This window comes from Sardina pilchardus, chromosome 3 (genome assembly GCF_963854185.1).
Source record: "Sardina pilchardus chromosome 3, fSarPil1.1, whole genome shotgun sequence".
Taxonomy (NCBI): Eukaryota; Metazoa; Chordata; class Actinopteri; order Clupeiformes; family Clupeidae; genus Sardina; species Sardina pilchardus.
Genome location: NC_084996.1, coordinates 9004038 through 9020349, shown reverse-complemented (window position 1 = coordinate 9020349; position 16312 = coordinate 9004038). Strand labels below are relative to the sequence as shown.

At 42.4% G+C, this 16312-nt stretch overlaps 1 protein-coding gene across 2 annotated transcripts; it reads right to left on the bottom strand.

Annotated features, from left to right (window-relative positions):
• Positions 1-4676: 4676 nt before the first annotated feature.
• Positions 4677-15303, bottom strand: trap1 (TNF receptor-associated protein 1). Of its 2 annotated transcripts, none has more exons than XM_062531651.1 (19): positions 15115-15303; positions 14593-14757; positions 14397-14479; positions 14105-14245; positions 13877-13948; positions 13573-13733; positions 11427-11536; positions 11238-11311; positions 10930-11085; positions 10338-10458; positions 9396-9465; positions 9026-9173; positions 8331-8516; positions 7591-7729; positions 7303-7388; positions 6932-7077; positions 5916-5988; positions 5401-5761; positions 4677-5328 (listed from the first exon to the last, which is right to left on the bottom strand). In XM_062531651.1, exons 1-18 carry the CDS (start codon positions 15233-15235, stop codon positions 5660-5662), a joined length of 2154 nt encoding a protein of 717 aa, XP_062387635.1. In that variant the 5' UTR covers positions 15236-15303; the 3' UTR covers positions 4677-5328; positions 5401-5659. The 2 variants fall into 2 exon arrangements, with proteins under 2 accessions (XP_062387635.1, XP_062387636.1); XM_062531652.1 differs by having other exon boundaries at positions 5409-5761.
• Between the last annotated feature and the right edge of the window lie 1009 nt (positions 15304-16312).

Genomic DNA, 16312 nt, shown 5'->3' with positions numbered 1-16312 from the left:
TGGGACAAACACAGGGTGCCTCAATGCATAGAAGAACATTTTGTTTTTGTTTCTGTTTAATTTGAATGTTTAAAATTGTCCCCCCATAGTATGAGAATGGAGAACAAGGCTGATAGACGTGAAGGACTTGAGGGTGCGAGTGGGGTTCTTGTGGAGGACTCTACTGGCATGTGGGATGTGCACTCGTGCATTGTTCTCTCCTTAGCTCTCTCCCACAACTGAGTGCACTGCATTAGATGACCGGGTGTGTCCTCAGCTTTTTAAGTTCAAACATTTTTTCAAATTGAAATCATGCGCTGTGCGAGTGTGTGTGTGTGTGTGTGGTATCTGAGTCATTCGTATCGTCCACACGAACATATCTTCAATTGCAATGATACAATGGGCCTAGTCTTCATTTGATTTGGTGGACAACTAAGCAAGTCTAGTCACCAAAAATGTCCTATACTATTGGTAAGAATGGCTTGGTTCTTTCCAAATCTCATCAGAAACCCTAGAGTTACTATAAGGACCTCAGTAAAGTTGGCACTCTTTTTGTTTGAGTTAAGAAGGTTTGTAGTAATGATCTTTTTATTGCAACAAGAACTCAAAAGATTAAGATGAATATTATTTGAAGCACTGAAGGTTCTGATGTATTTTTCATTACACATTTTTTCATTTTTCACATTTTTTAAGTCAGATTAGCAGATGACAACTTTGTATGACCATTGAAACCACTTTCCACAATATTTGTGGATGGCCTTCATTAATTTATCAATGTTCTGTTTGTGACAATAAACAAGGTATACATTATGTGAGACTCTAAACTCTCGGTTTGTTGTATTATTTGTGGTCAGTAATCTACTGTAGGTAGCCTTTTGTCAGAAAGACACAAGATATGGATAGAGACGAATGGTCTGAAGGATATTGATCTGGAGGCATGTTGTGTCTATCATGCCAATGTTTTTTACTTTTGTCCAGAATCTGATATGGTTGACTCCGCACCCAAAGAAAGTATGTGTAGACCAATACCAGCTAAGACAACAGTGCCAAGGCCCTTCCCCACTCACTAGTGTTGAGATAAATATCATAATTGCTTTGGTTTTCATTCCAGTATTTGACTTCTGCCTAGACTTTGTGGCACTCACTTTGCTTAATATTTGCCTAGACGTCATCTGTTATTTTTTGCTTTGAAAATGATACCATGTAAGAGTATTTTGAAGTTCCTTGAGACACTATGATTGACTTCCGTTGGTAGCAGTAATGGCTCACGATAGTTAATGATTTAACTCAAAGTTTCTTATGGTTCAAACATGACCTGGTTTGACTTTGCCTCTAGTGCTATCGTAACCATCCAACTATATGCAGGTAACTGGTGTTTTGTTGCTCCAGACAGCAATTCATTTTTTACATTACTCTTTATTTGAAGAATGTAAGCAAGGGCTTCAATCAAATAACATTTGATCAACAATGCACAAAACGCTGTGTGAGAACATGAAACATGGATGCTTGAAGGCCAATTGGAGATTTGTGATCCGAGTAGCTTTTACCCATATTATGTCTGACTCTGCTCTTGACTACATTCCTGTCCTGTCAATACAAACACCCAGTCATAAAACAAGCAGCGAGCAGCACACAACATAAACACCGAGGCAGATGTGGGTCATGCAGTGAGTGTACTGTATGTCCTTAAATCTCCTCTGCCTCCCCGCCAGCACTTGCCCATAAAAGACCTTTGAGTTTTTAGGCACTCACTAGAGAACACCCACGCCTGCCTTTGTCACCTCCGTGTGCGAGTGTGCAAGTGTCTCGCTGTGTGTGAGTTTCAGTGTTTGCAAAGCGTGACATGAATGGTAGGCAGTTGCCAGGTTGGGCAAGGACAGGCTGAGCTAGACAAAAGACTGGGCACGTCCAGAACAAGCCTCCATTTGAAATGGTATTCTCAGCCTGTAGATTTCTAAGAAACGGAAAGTACGGATTTTTTTTTCCATGCTCCCCGTTCATATTCAGGAGAGAGCTTTGCAGGCACTCTTCCTTCATCCACAGCCCTGCTTTTGTCTGTCTGTACATGCAGGCTGAGCTGTTTGTTGTTCTTGGCTCCTGTGATAAATGAGCATACGGTTGTAATTAAAACCGTTATCGGTGACCATTTTGGTAAGACTTCATTCAGTTGGTGCTTTTATAATGCCAGAGTCTTTCATGTGCTGGCTAAAAAGGGGAGCGAAAACTGGGTTAAAGGGCCATGGATGGGGATAGAGGCGTCATGCTCACTGTATATGTGAACCATTACTTGGAAAACTGGACAGTAACCCTTCTGTATCCATGTGATGAAACAACAAGCCACTCTACAGGCTTACAGACTACACCTTCTGTGGAGGTTTGGTTCTATGTTGGAAAATAATAGCCTGCAAGACGTTCATGTAGCCAAATAATTCCGAAACGATTCACTGAATTAATTATGGTTATTCTTATCCATGCAAAATGAACTGATTGCACAGAAAAAAAAGAAAATTGAGCACAGTTGCTGTTTTAAGATGTGATCTTATCTGTTGTGGGGAGAATTATTTTCTCTCCAACAGGACGGGATGGAGAGATTGGGCTCGGTCTCTCTCTCTCTCTCTCTCTGTCTGTGCATTTCTGCAGCCCTGCTTGTTACATAACTGCGCTTGAGTGCCGCATCGCCGCAGTCTGGCCCAGTGTATCACGCCTGTCTCTGCTCTGCCAGCACGCTCGCCTGCTCTCTCACTCACTCACGCTCGCGCTAGAGCACAGAGAACATGGTGTCCTGATCTAAGAAAACAGACGAGGTGCGAGCCTTGCCCACCGTAAGGGGACTTCTGTCCTGAGAGGCAGCCTCAGAAATGGACAAGGCCTGCATTTCAATGCTCCTGTTCTGTGTCATAACAACAAACACTGACCATTATAGCCCATATGTCTGAGGGGGAGGGGAAAGAGGATTCATAAAATAGCACTATACTGGGGGGGATCAGTTTTTAGTTTTTTTAATCACTTAAGCAATATACAACTGTCTTAATGCTGCAGCCAACTACAATACAAGAAACCCTTAGTGGGCTTTGCATTTGAACAAAATGATTAATGGCTGTAACTGCTTAACACCACCCCAAGAAAAAAAAAGCAAGTCTCCTTATAATGATTTGTTTGTTCAGCACGCTTTGCTAAACAATAGGTAGGATAACCTGTCTAACTGGAACAACTCTCTTGAGATGGATGCTTTAATGTAAATAATTTAAAGCTAATTCAGAAGTATCTAATTTTAGTTCATTCAGGAAGAGACAAAAACAAATGGGTGCCATTCACAGGGTGTGTCTAAATATGACCTAAAACATAATGCTATAAATAAGGTAGTGTACTTATTATTTCCCATTTCAACATATTTAGGTTTTTGTTTACATTAAATGTATGCATTGTTATACCTTTTCATTTGAAGTCTAATGCAGGCTATGGAGCATTTCCCTCAGGGGACAATCTCTGATTGTCTTCACTGAACGTCCTGCCTCGAGGTACAGGTTTGCTTTGGCCCACATCACAACTTCAGTTCATTTTTCTTAAGGAAGGAGGCCGCTAGAACCGCCTGCCTGTTTGTTGGCATTGGAAGCGCCTGCAGCTGAACAGGAAGGATATGTCTTAGTCAGCATGTGAAAACGGTTAAAGGAATTACCGTTATTGCAAATTCCATTACTGCATCTTCTTTTACAAGGCTGAGTGCAGGCTTTTAAAATTGTGTTCAAATGTGTGAAGTGTGTTACCGCCAAAGGAATGCAAATATATTCCTAAAAATGTAGCACATTTGTTATGCATACACAAAGCTCAAGTAATATGCCTAATCATTTCCTCATTCTTGGATGAATATAAACATTCCACAGCAATACCTTCTAGGGTTAACTGGAGAGTGGCAAAAATGTAGGCTAACCAGCAGGTGGAGGCAAATTGCATATACAGTATCCTCTCTCTGTGATTACCTAATTAAATGTAACTATAAATGGGCCTGCTGAAAGATAATTGAGATCTTACTTGATATGTTATATGTGCCTGTTCTGATCTGTCATTGTATCAAAACAGTTATCTAAAAAGAATGAAAGCATGAACAGTATTCGCCATATGCAGTATTGTTACAGTAATTTCCCGCATATAAGCCGCATTGTGTATAAGCCGCAGGACAGTGTTTTTTGCAAGTTAAAAGAAACAAAACCATATTAACTGTCCCCCCATATTTAACCTCATAGCTGAAGAAATTTTGCAAATTCAATGTATAAGCCACGGCTAACAGTCGGGAAATTACGGTATTCACATACACTCGAAAATAGTCAATGGTATTAAAGAAAAGTGCCATTTCTGATAAGTTCCCCTGAACGATCCTCCAGTGAATGTGTTAAAGGATCAATCTGGGGCATGGCTGCCAACCTCTTGGGAGTCCACCACAGCCATATGGGTGCTGATGGCTCTGGTGCCACGGCTCCATCCAAACTACGCCTCGCTGCAGTGCACACTGGCTGGCCCAGCTCCTCGATGCAGTGTAGGCTAGACTCCCCGTGGAAACAGAGCTGAAGTTTGTACGCTGAAGGCTCCTTTTACTTTTTATACCAACTGTATACAATTCACCATTCCACACCAATCTAGAGATGCATTTAAAGTAAGTAAGTAAATAAATGTAATTTAAAAAATCACATTAGAAATAAACAATCGATTAAGAACATTTTAATATTCTACTGATAATGTGATTGCATTATTGTTGTTTAGAGTTGATGCGTTCCATTACTACATATCTGAATCACTTGTATTTTGTCTGAAATAATTTTATCATGATACAGAAGAAATTACACTGAAAACATTTCAATTGACGTAACCTTTATACAACAGAATAATCACAGAGGAGCGGTTTGTGGGTGTATGACTAAGAGAGTAGAGAAGCCTGGGAAGAATTAGCTTAATTTTGTTTTGTGGCTGAATTTTGCCCTTCACATTGAATGTGCTTGTTTAAGCTCTATTACTGATGGATGTTTGAAACTCACTGATCTTCATGGAGGCTTTGAAACGTATATCATGGAGAAGTGCTCTTGCTTGAAAATGCTTCATAAATAGACTAAAGCATGAGGGTCTACACTCCTTGCTGTTCACTGACACAATGTCTTCAGTCAAACCTCACCACAAACCATATTGATGTTTATCTGTGCATCCAACATCCTACTGCAATGTCATGGCTGTGTTGCTCTCCCAGACCAAACCCACATTCATTTAATGAATGAGCATGTAAGAAAGATAGCTTTAAGCATCCACTCAACTTTCCCCACTGTGAATCCTCTTGACTGTACCTCAGCGAGATCAGGCATCAGCCTACACACACACACACACACACACACACACACACACACACACACACACACACACACACACACACACACACACACACACACACACACACACACACACACACACACACACACACACACACACACACCTCTGAGACATTACTTCAGCTCCAGGCCTTCCTGTGTTCTCTCCGAGGTGACTACAGGTTCTGGTTCCTCTGGTTCCAATCACATATTTCACGCTGTGAAAAAGGCATAGTTTGTTTGGGGCGGGCAGATAAGGGGGGCGAGACGAAAGTCTGAAACCCTGCTGGGGGTACAGCGGGCGTGTGGGGCGATTGGGTAGGGGTCAAGGGTCAGTGCTTCTCCAGGGCTTTGGTCAGCAGGTCGTTGAGCCGGGCGATCATGGGCCTGGGGTCGTCGTTCAGACCTGCTGCAATCATGGCGTTGTCGTAGATCTAAGGGACAAGTGAACCATGCCTGTGTGAGCACTAACAAGTTTGCAGTCCAACAAAGCGTATTCAAAGAAAACATTGTGTTACACATGTCACTCATTAGAGGCCTTCACCACATCTGTAACACCTTAAATGTGACTCCAAGGGGTAACCGTACCTGCTCCAGAAGCAGCTGTGCCAGTTCAGAGTTGGAGTCTTTCAGTGCGTGCAGCTTTTTGATCAGATCATGACTTTAAAAACAACAACAAAATGACAAAGGTTACTTCCAGTACAAAACTGCAATTAGCAGGGCTCCCACCCATTTTCCTTTTCCAAAGCCTTTCCATGATTTCAATGACATTTCACTGACTTTTCATGACCTAAAAGTATAAAGAATTGCATACAATTGCTTTACATCACCAATTTGGACTAATTACAAAAGGTGTTTTCTCCCCCACCATTCTATTTGTATGGTTACCACACTGTTTGATAGGAGGTAGGCTAAGGAAACGATCAAATTCTGTAGCTAATCAAAAATATGAATTAACAGAGCTAGCAGCAATCTCTGTGCCTATGCCTTTAGTATGAAACTTTCAATGAATTTACTGAATTCCATTATCGCTCCAAGCCTGGAAAAATGGGATCTAATAACTCTATGACTTGTCCAGATTTTCCATGGCTGTGGAAACCCTGGATTAGCGATATAAAGTACTGTACTGTTCTCACCACTGACGGAATGGGTTTAAGACCTTCTCCTTCATCAGGTCTGCTTGTCAATGACACAGCAGTTCTGGATAATCCCTATATCCCCTCCCTTCCTGTGCCTTCCCTCCTTCACATGGGAGTATTATATATAAACTGGAGAGAGGGAGGAAGCTCCATCCGCACTCATTTCCATGGCCTCTGCTAGGCTAATTCAGCCAAAAATATACTCAGTAGGCTGCCACCATCTTTAAAAAATGCTGTACATTATGTGCTCACTTCTGCCCACATTTTCCCAAAACAAGCCAATTAAAACTATGTCGCCCAGGCACATTGTCCGATTCTCCCAACAGGAAGTTGTCAGCTTGTCCACCAATCCACATAGCCAACGCCTGTTTGTGTCCTCCAGTGGATGTGGCACCTCACCAAAAAGATGGTGGACGCTAACTGGCTGATGCGAACCCTCCAAATCCTGACCCCCATGCCCCTTACCCAGCGTTGATCTCCAGCGTGGGCTGCAGGATCTGTGCCCGCTCTTCTGCGCTCCGTGCCAGCTGCTGAGTGCGCAGGAAGTGCCGTGCTGCGCCCATCTCCAGCACCGTGATCATGGCCGGGTGTGTGTCCAAACGTGGCGTGATCTGAGGATTACACAACAAAATACATTAATTACATATATGCATACATGCACTTTACGTACACTTTAAAAACACTATAGCTTTGCACTTTAGGGCAGACTAATCTGAACTTTGATCATTTCTGTTCAGCTCCTCCACCAATTACTATGTACTAGCAACCCAAGAGGTGTGTGTGTGTGTGTGTGTGTGTGTGTTAGATGCACTCAAATGAGGTCATGCTGCTGCTACCTTTACGTTGGTCACTCTGGATCCCAGAGAATTCCTCATCCAGGCCATCAGATCCTCCGTTTCCGGATCGGTCAACCTTTCAGATGCTGGGGTGCGCAAACACACACACACACACACGGTCAATCAATTGTGCTAAATATGCATTGAGACAAATTATTTTTTAAAGTCATTCAACATCCAAAGAAACACCTTTAACGTACATCCAAAGCACCACTTTACTAACAGTAAGGGGCTAGAGTGCCCCCTTCTGTTCTTAACTTGTATAGCATATGAGAAGAACCCCTCTACCTGGCTTGCTATCTTGAAACTTCTCCTCTTTGTAGTGATCCACCACAATGTCAGTTTCCACAGAGATCACCTTCTTCTTGTCAAACTCTCGCAGGTGGAGGAGTGTGAGCTCATCGAACTGCTCGTAGCAGAAGAGGACCTGAGAGAGGAGAGGGAAAGACCATCATTGCTCTTGAACACAATTTGAACCCTCAGCCATATTTCATGTAAGTCTCATATAATATTCATCATCATTTGATCTTTTAAATCAAGGGTTCCCCATGGCAGGTGACCCTATTTTGATGCCACAAAACGTTGACTACCCCCATCATTCACAACATGTTGTCAGGGCGTGCGTCTTATCTCTGCTGCAACATCCAGTCAAGAGCGGTACTTTGACTTTCAAGCATTACATCCATCTCATGCGGGCTGTTTAATTAATAAAAGTTTATTTTTCACATGGTCAATTTTAAGATGCTCAGTGTCTCAGATTCTCAGCCATTTGAATTTCAGGCGACCCCAAGGTTGAGAAAAAAAGCTTTAAATCAAAGAATAAAAACGCTTGCAACTTCCAAGGGTTTTTATTCTTTGATTTAAAGCTTTTTTTTCTCAACCTTGGGGTTGCCTGAAATGGAAATGAAAGGAAATGAATAACGCACATGTTTTGTGCCTTCCTTATACAAACAACACAACACCATTGTGGTGCACATCCTAAGCCTGTCTGAGACCTCTCCCGCTCTGTGCTTCTGTCAGCCGCTCACCTCCATGTCCTTCTGCTTCATGGCCTCAAAGTAGGGCGAGTGCTCGGCCAGGTGGCGGTTGGGGGCGCACAGGTAGTAGATGTTGCGGGTGCCCGCCTGCATGCGACTGCCGTACTCCATCAGGCTGGTGGTCTGGCCGGCTGGCAGTGTCGACGATTCGAAGCGCAACAGCTTCGCGATGTCCTCCTGCAGAGACCAGACACAATACATACAGGATATAAAAAAAAAACATTCAACTATGACATACAGCAAAAGAACATATAATTAGGGCTGTACAATTAATCGATTTCTAATGCAAATCATGATTTGGCAATTAGGTTGAAATGCAGCGTGCAGTTCATAGTTCTGTCTCAATGGTTAATCTAGTCACAAATCTAACCGTAATTGCAATATCTCAGAAAAATCACAGATATTTCCCCTAAATCATGCAGCACTAAAAGTCATAAATCTGAGACACAGAGAATTGCATTAGAGCTCAAACTTCAGATGTTATACACTGAACAACAACGTGAAACAAACAGGTTGAGACATGACTTTTAGACTATGTTTTGACATCAAGCAAAGCTAGACATGTTAACAGATCCGAGAGGTAGAATCTCAAATCTTGACACTGAAACACAAAAAAGTCTCGATCACCAGCAGTTCATTCTGGTTGCCAGGAAACATCATTATAACAATTAAGCTGCCGTGATTACCTTGACATCCTGCTCTGCTGTGGTGACGATGCCCTCCCTCATGAAGAGGCCGTAGTCCTCGAAGAAGCGGGAATACTTCTCTGGCTCCTTCTTGCTCTGGTCCAACAGGAAGCGGATCACACGTTGCTGAAGGACATCCCGCAGTTTCCTGAGCAGAAAACACAGTCCCTGTTAATAGATGCCCACACAGACAGGACCAAGTACAACCCGCCTATACCAGATCAAAACTAAACGCAACTCTGATTTTCTACATTGCTTAGATGGCATTGCTAAATTCTGAAATACACCACGACTGTTTTTTTGTTTTTTTTGCACCAACATCTTAAAGAACTTTCCAGATCAAAACATCAGTGTGTATTGTACTCCTTACCTGATGAGGGCACTCTCCTGAAGCAGCTCTCTGCTGAGATTCAGGGGAATATCCTCACTGTCCACTACACCTACAGAATCAGAAAAAAAATGGTGCAGAGGTTATGCATGTGTACATTTGGCACCAAATATGCAGGACCCTGTTCATGGTGCCATTAATTTGCACCAGATGTCCTGAACAGAGACCTCAGTGTGTCAAGTGGAGCGCCTGCACATTTTAGACTGTGGTCAATAGCACTGGTGCACCACAGGGGACTGTGCTCTCTCCAACCTTATTCACCCTGTATACTGCGGACTTCACTTACAACACAGAGTCGTGCCACATGCAGAAGTTTTCTGACACCGCAATTGTAGGGTGTATTAGGGAGGGATAGACAAGAGGGTGAATACAGGAGCCTGGTGGAGGAGTTTGTAAAAATAGTGCAGTTGAATACCGGCTTATGTTTTAGCAGCCTGTCATTACCATTGTTGTCTTCTACACTGAAGTGTGCTGGGGAGGCTCCATTAAAGGAGACCTCTGGCCGATTACAACATAGGACCCTGTTGTTTGAGGTCACCGAGTACTGTTGGTAGGGGAAACAACAAACCAAATTTGCTGCTACCTAATTCAAGTTACCTTGCTAATGGCTAGCACAGGCGGCTACCGCGCTATGCCGTGGGGACAGAATTTAGACTCTGTTTGTGCTTCTTAACAGACTCGTAATGTCATTACAACAAGTGCTGTGCCACATGAACAAGATCCTCATGAGACACCACGATATGTATTTAACTCAGTAACTGTGAAGACGCCGTATAAATCCAACCACTCATTAAGGACAGTGGACACATGTGGTGCCAACGGAGTCCTCCTTTTAGAACGTAATAATAAAGTACTCCTTTTAGAGCTGCAATGTTTCAGTCGCCCCATTCCCCCAGCTCTAATGCCAGGCGAGACCAGGCTCACCTCGGAGGAAGCGGAGCCACTTGGGCAAGATGTCGGCGGCTTTGGTCTGGATGAGAACCTTGCGGCTGTACAGGGCCACGCTGGAGCCCATCTCACGACTGACGTCAAACATGGTGGGCTTCTGTTCGCGCAAACACAGACAAACAACCATCAGTTACAGGACTGGCAGCCAACAACTTGTTAAACACTTCATTTACCATCACACACAAAGTGGTCGTTAAAAAATAAAAATACAAAATAATAATAAAAATGCAAACACATTATTGTGTTTCCACAGCGTGGATCACAACACACCACACTAGCAATGCACTTGCCTCATGAAAAAAGGTATTAATCTGAGGACGATCACAGAGGAATCTTACTGTAAATGTGTATGGGGAATTGATATTCACGATCAATTCATCTTATTGATCTGTTGAATGGCATTTTGCACGTACTGTATAGTTTTCTGTACTGCTAGAGAGCTACTGACTGCCATTCTTCTCTAGTATCCAATTAAGTAATCGGTCTGTTGACAACTAAAGACATAACCACAAGGCTGTTTATAAACACAAACAATGCCCACATCAGACAGGCCTGCCTCTGTTCTCACCATTTCAGGCACGTAGAAGATACTGCGGATGTTGAGGGGGGCGTCTGCGCGGTAGTGCAGGGTGTAGCGAGGCTTGTCGTACGACTGGGCCACAAAGCGGTAGAACTCCTCGTGCTGCCACTCGCTGATCTCCTTCGGCTCCATCATCCACAGGGCCTGAGTAGGCACACAGGGGACAATAAAGGCGGCGTCACACACAAGGCAGCACACGCTGCTGGACTCAGTATAACAGTAGTAGCCATTGCGGTGAACTTTGACCTTTTTACGCTGAGCGGTAAGCTTCGGAAAGAGGAAGAGGAAAAACGTACCTGAAGGGTATTCAGTCTTCGACCATTCAGGAAAATGGGAAAAATAACAAAGTTGCTGTACTTGGTGACCACCTCTGCAATCAAAAACACCAAAGAGCTCTGGCTCAATCACTGCAAGAATTCATGGCAGACCGACCGTATCTCCTTATTGTGAATGTGATTCAAACGCATCAGAGCCCCTGAGCTGACCTTTGACCCGGTCTTCAGCAGAGAATTCCTTGCAGTCATCTTTAAGGTACATGACGATCTTGGTGCCCTGGCGGACTCCACTGGCCTCCGCAATCTCAAACATGCCAGACCTGAAAAGACAATCACATACGGACACACGGACACACACACACACACAAACACATCAGTGTCTTACTCACTCACACGCACACACACGCACACACACGCACACACGCGCACGCACACGCACACGCACACGCACACGCACACACACACACCCCCTTTTCAGTCACACTTCACCATCAGCATTATCATATTACCTCACAACACCAAAGTCACATATGGGTCATTCCACCTCAATTCAACAAATGCCTTCTGCTTGACCATCTCAGATTTCCTTCAAAATTTTACCACCTGAAGAGTAACCATTTAAACTGACTTAGCCAAAATATTAGATTGGTATACCTAATACATCCAGAGAAAAACGTTTTTGAACATGGTACCCCCCTTCTGATTTTTGGCACATTGGCGCCCTCATCTAAATCTGCAGCAACGTTCAGATGTCATTATCTCAAAAAGTTTTCAAGCTAAAGACTTCAAATTTTCTGGGAATAATGATGGCTACCTATAGATTCCACATAGTCATTCATAGGCCGTATGTATTGATACTGACTGTGTTTCAATCTTGTGAAATCAGAAGAAAAATGGCAGATTTTTTTTCAACCCCCACATTGGGTGCTCCATTACACAATTTGTAAACAAAATGTTTGACAAATGGTTATATCTCTCTACAGAAGTGTTTAAGCTGTCTTTGAAAAAGTAATTAAGAGGTGTCTATATTGCTTTTTTGTTGGAAGTATTGTAACACAAAACTGAAAAATAATCAATTTGGATGATATTGTATCTCCCCATTACAGAGGTATGACACGCTATACCAATGAATTGAACACATCTCCAGAAAGAGTATGGAATGGGCTTTCAGACTGTGAAATTTCAAGATGGTATTATGGCTGCAGTTATTAAAAAACATTTTTTAAAATATTGGTCTATTACAACAATTAGCGTTGCTTTTTTGTGCTATTATTTAATGATTTCATAATCCTTGTCTTATTCCTAAGTATCAGATGTTTATGTCTCATACTGTTAAACATTTATATTTTCATTTACTTGCTGAGTGATGAACTAATAAAATATTTCCTGTATTTCCGAAATAAATTGCTGCTGTCACTATTTAATGCCACTAGATGTCACTGTTCATGGATATCAGCAATGTGTTGCTATAGTAGACCAATATTTCATAAATAACATTTCAATAACCATAGCCAAAATACCATCTTGAAATTTCACAGTCTGAAAGCCCATTCCATACTCTTTCTGGAGATGTGTTCAATTCATTGGTATATCTTGTCATACCTCTGTAATGGGGAGATACAATATTATCCAAATTGATTGTTTTTCAGTTTTGTGTTACAATACTGCCAACAAAAAAGCAATATAGACTCCTCTTCATTACTTTTTCAAAGACAGCTTAAACACTTCTGTAGAGAGACATAACCATTTGCCAAACATTTTGTTTACAAATTGTGTAATGGGGCACCCAATGTGGGGGTGTGAAAGAAATCTGCAATTTTTCTTCTGATTTCACAAGATTGAAACACAGTCAGTGTCAACACATACGACTTAGGAATGAATATGTGGAATCTATAGGTAGCAATCATTATTCACAGAAAATATGAAGTCTTTAGCTTGAACACTTTTTGAGATAATGACATCTGAACTTTGCTGCAGATTTAGATGAGGGCGCCAATGTGCCAAAAATCAGAAGGGGGGTACCATGTTCAAAAATGTTTTTCTCTGGATGTATTAGGTATACCGATCTAATATTTTGGCTAAGTTAGTTTAAATGGTTACTCTTTAGATGGTAAAAGTTTGAAGCAAATCTGAGATGGTCAAGCAGAAATTTTCTCTAAAATCCGTTGAATTGAGGTGGAATGACCCATATACATATCCAGCATTGAGGATCATTAGCATATAAAGATATATTGATAATATACATGACTCTGGGCATAATCTATATAAAACACACACATACTGTACACAAACTTGAATCTTGTAATATACAGTATATGTGCATTGTATACATTGTTCTCTGTAAATGGGAGCATACCCATCCGAGGTCCATTTATATGCAGGGGTGTCAGGCTCTGCAGACTGGGAGTAGACCTCCACTTTATCAGCCACCATGAAGGACGAGTAGAAACCAACGCCAAACTGGCCAATGATGGAGCTGCTGGCCTCTGCCTGACTCTGCAGAGCGTCCAGGAAAGCCTGAGGGAAAGAAAGAAAGAGGTTTCACTCAACAATTCAGAAAAGGCTTGATTGAACAAAAAGGGAGTAATAATAACTATGGTTCCTGAAGAGTGAGTAGAAAGCTCTTATTTTCACCATCAATACAAAGAGAACAGACTTACCTTAGAGCCAGAACGGGCAATGGTGCCAAGATTAGCCACCAGCTCTTCCTGGTTCATCCCAACCCCGGTGTCCTAGCATGGAGAACAAACACCAGGGATAAATACCACAGACTGCATGATTAGCAAAACAAAAAATGAAGACTGTTTTGGAAGTGAGTGAGAGTATCTATGGGTGTGTACATATGTATGTGTATGTGTGTGTTATAGCGCGTATGCTCTGACAAACACCTGGATAGTAAAGGTGCCTTTGGCGGCATCAGTCTGCAGGTGGATCTCCATGGGAGCAGTGTCCCCGCCTCCTGTGATCAGCCGGTGCCTCAGCTTCTCCAGAGCATCGCTGCCGTTGGAGATGAGCTCACGGATAAACACCTGGGCAAGGGACAATATAGACCGTAAAGAGTTACATCAACTTCACGTGATGACCACATAGCACATACATCTTCCTATAACACTGCAGTGGACTGTGCAGTTTAAGAGGGGATTGGGAGCATACAAACACAATATACATCCATTCACAAACCTCTTTCTCAGAGTACAATGACCTGGCAACAATGTCCAGGAGTTTCTTCGTCTCTGCCTGAAACTCATGCTTGGAAAAGGAACCTTGAAGAAGCCAAAGATGCGACCATTAAAATATAGGCACGGACACTAGTCTAAACTCATGAGACACAATCAGTTATCGAGACAACGTTTCTAGATTGCATTAGCCTTCACACCTTGTACGTTCTCTGTATCACTTATGATGGTGTGCAGAGGCTCCTCTTCCGCACTCTCGGCCTGCTGTGTGCTGAAATATCGTTGGTTCTGTGCAACACCGGAGTGGACCGAGCCCCAGAACTGGGGTCTTGTGTGGTAATGATGTTTTCCGAGTCCACCATCATCTGACAGTTGTAGAAAACAGTAACATGTTACCGTAGTGCATGAATCCATTTCAAGCAAGGACATTATAATCAGCTGTCTTTACAATGATGTTTTCGAATCAATGCTGTTGCCAGTAATGTCAAAGGGATTCAACATGGCACTTGCAGGGAGTTGCATCAGCTGTCAAAACAAGCTCAGACAGCTTCTCTACAGTCAATGCATGAATTAACCCCATGACCGATGTATCAGTTAAACCTGAACTTGCAAATGCATTGACTAAAAATTCACCATGATCAAAGATCACAAACTACAGTGGCAGTCACGACTCACTATGCCTAACGTTAACGTGAAAACGTTTAACAGCTGACGAACGTTACCTGCTTTAAACGTCGCTGACAGTGCTCTACTTCCAGATCCCCGTCCAGAGAGCACAAGTCTCGAACTGGTTCGCTGAGAAATTCCTGCAGCATATTTCATTAACATTAAACACCGAGACATCTTGTCAGGGAATGTTTGACCTATCCGGCGTGTTAAGCAAGTAAGCGACAACCGTGACTCCTAAGACCCTAACTCAGCGCTCTTTGATGACGTAGTAAGGTATCCAGTGATTTGCCTGAAAGACTAGCGCAGACCACTGCTGATCACGCAAAACGTCAAACCTGAACTGGCAGCAGAGAGTGTGTAATAAGGCAGACGGGCTCTGCTTACAGTGTAATCAAGTTATAATGAATTTACAATGAAAGAAGCAGTTTATTGTAAAACAACCTATTACAAATCTATTTAAAAAGTATTCAAGAATCATCAAACCTATTGGCCTCACACTAAACACTTAAACAGGAGGAGGCTAAAATAATGACTAATGTAAGCTACAGACTAGGCTACAGAGAATTATAAATGTGTGTGTGTGTGTGTGTGTGTGTGTATGTGTGTGTGTGTGTGTGTGTGTGTGTATTCAAAATGTATTATGAGGTCAGACCTAGCTGAACATATTGCAAAGTCAGTAATATTGTATTGTAGGAAAATTGCATCATGAAACCAATACAGGCTACAGATAAGACTGAATTTCTGCCATGACGGCTCTTTCAAAACTTTCCACAACCTTCGCAAAATCATGAATGCAGTCACTTGCACCAAATGCAATGACTATTATTACTGGCAAAAATACTGCAGTACACAAGTGTGTGTACACTTGTCTCTCTGATTTATGATAATGCAGGAGTGTGGGCATAAGGAGAACCTTGGGTTTATTTTCTCAGTGCGCTCTCAAGGACAGGCCTTGGAAAGCCTCCCTGTTGGCTGAGAATGAGATGATCTCTGCCTTGAAAGCAAAGTCATGTTAAGCTCCGAAATCCGGAACTCGTCCTCATTGGTGCCAATGAACCTCTATTGACTTGTACGTCGGGTGGCATGACACACTCAGTCCATCATTATACTCATCCAGGACCCTTTACCATAACAGCAAGGAAAGTTCCTGCCATGTTTAATTTTTGGAGAGGGACGTTTCTTACCTTACTTCTCAGGCAATTTGGCCTCTGTTGGATGCAATCTTTTACTTTAAATAGTCTGTGACGCCCT

Excerpts from the sequence above, each read along its gene's own strand:
- trap1 (XM_062531651.1), bottom strand. The coding sequence starts at position 15,235 with ATGTCTCGGTGTTTAATGTTAATGAAATATGCTGCAGGAATTTCTCAG. Across the intron at positions 14,246-14,396 it reads CATTGTACTCTGAGAAAGAG|GTGTTTATCCGTGAGCTCAT; the intron begins GTTTGTGAATGG and ends TCCCTTGCCCAG. Across the intron at positions 8,517-9,025 it reads CAGCAGAGCAGGATGTCAAG|GAGGACATCGCGAAGCTGTT; the intron begins GTAATCACGGCA and ends TGGTCTCTGCAG.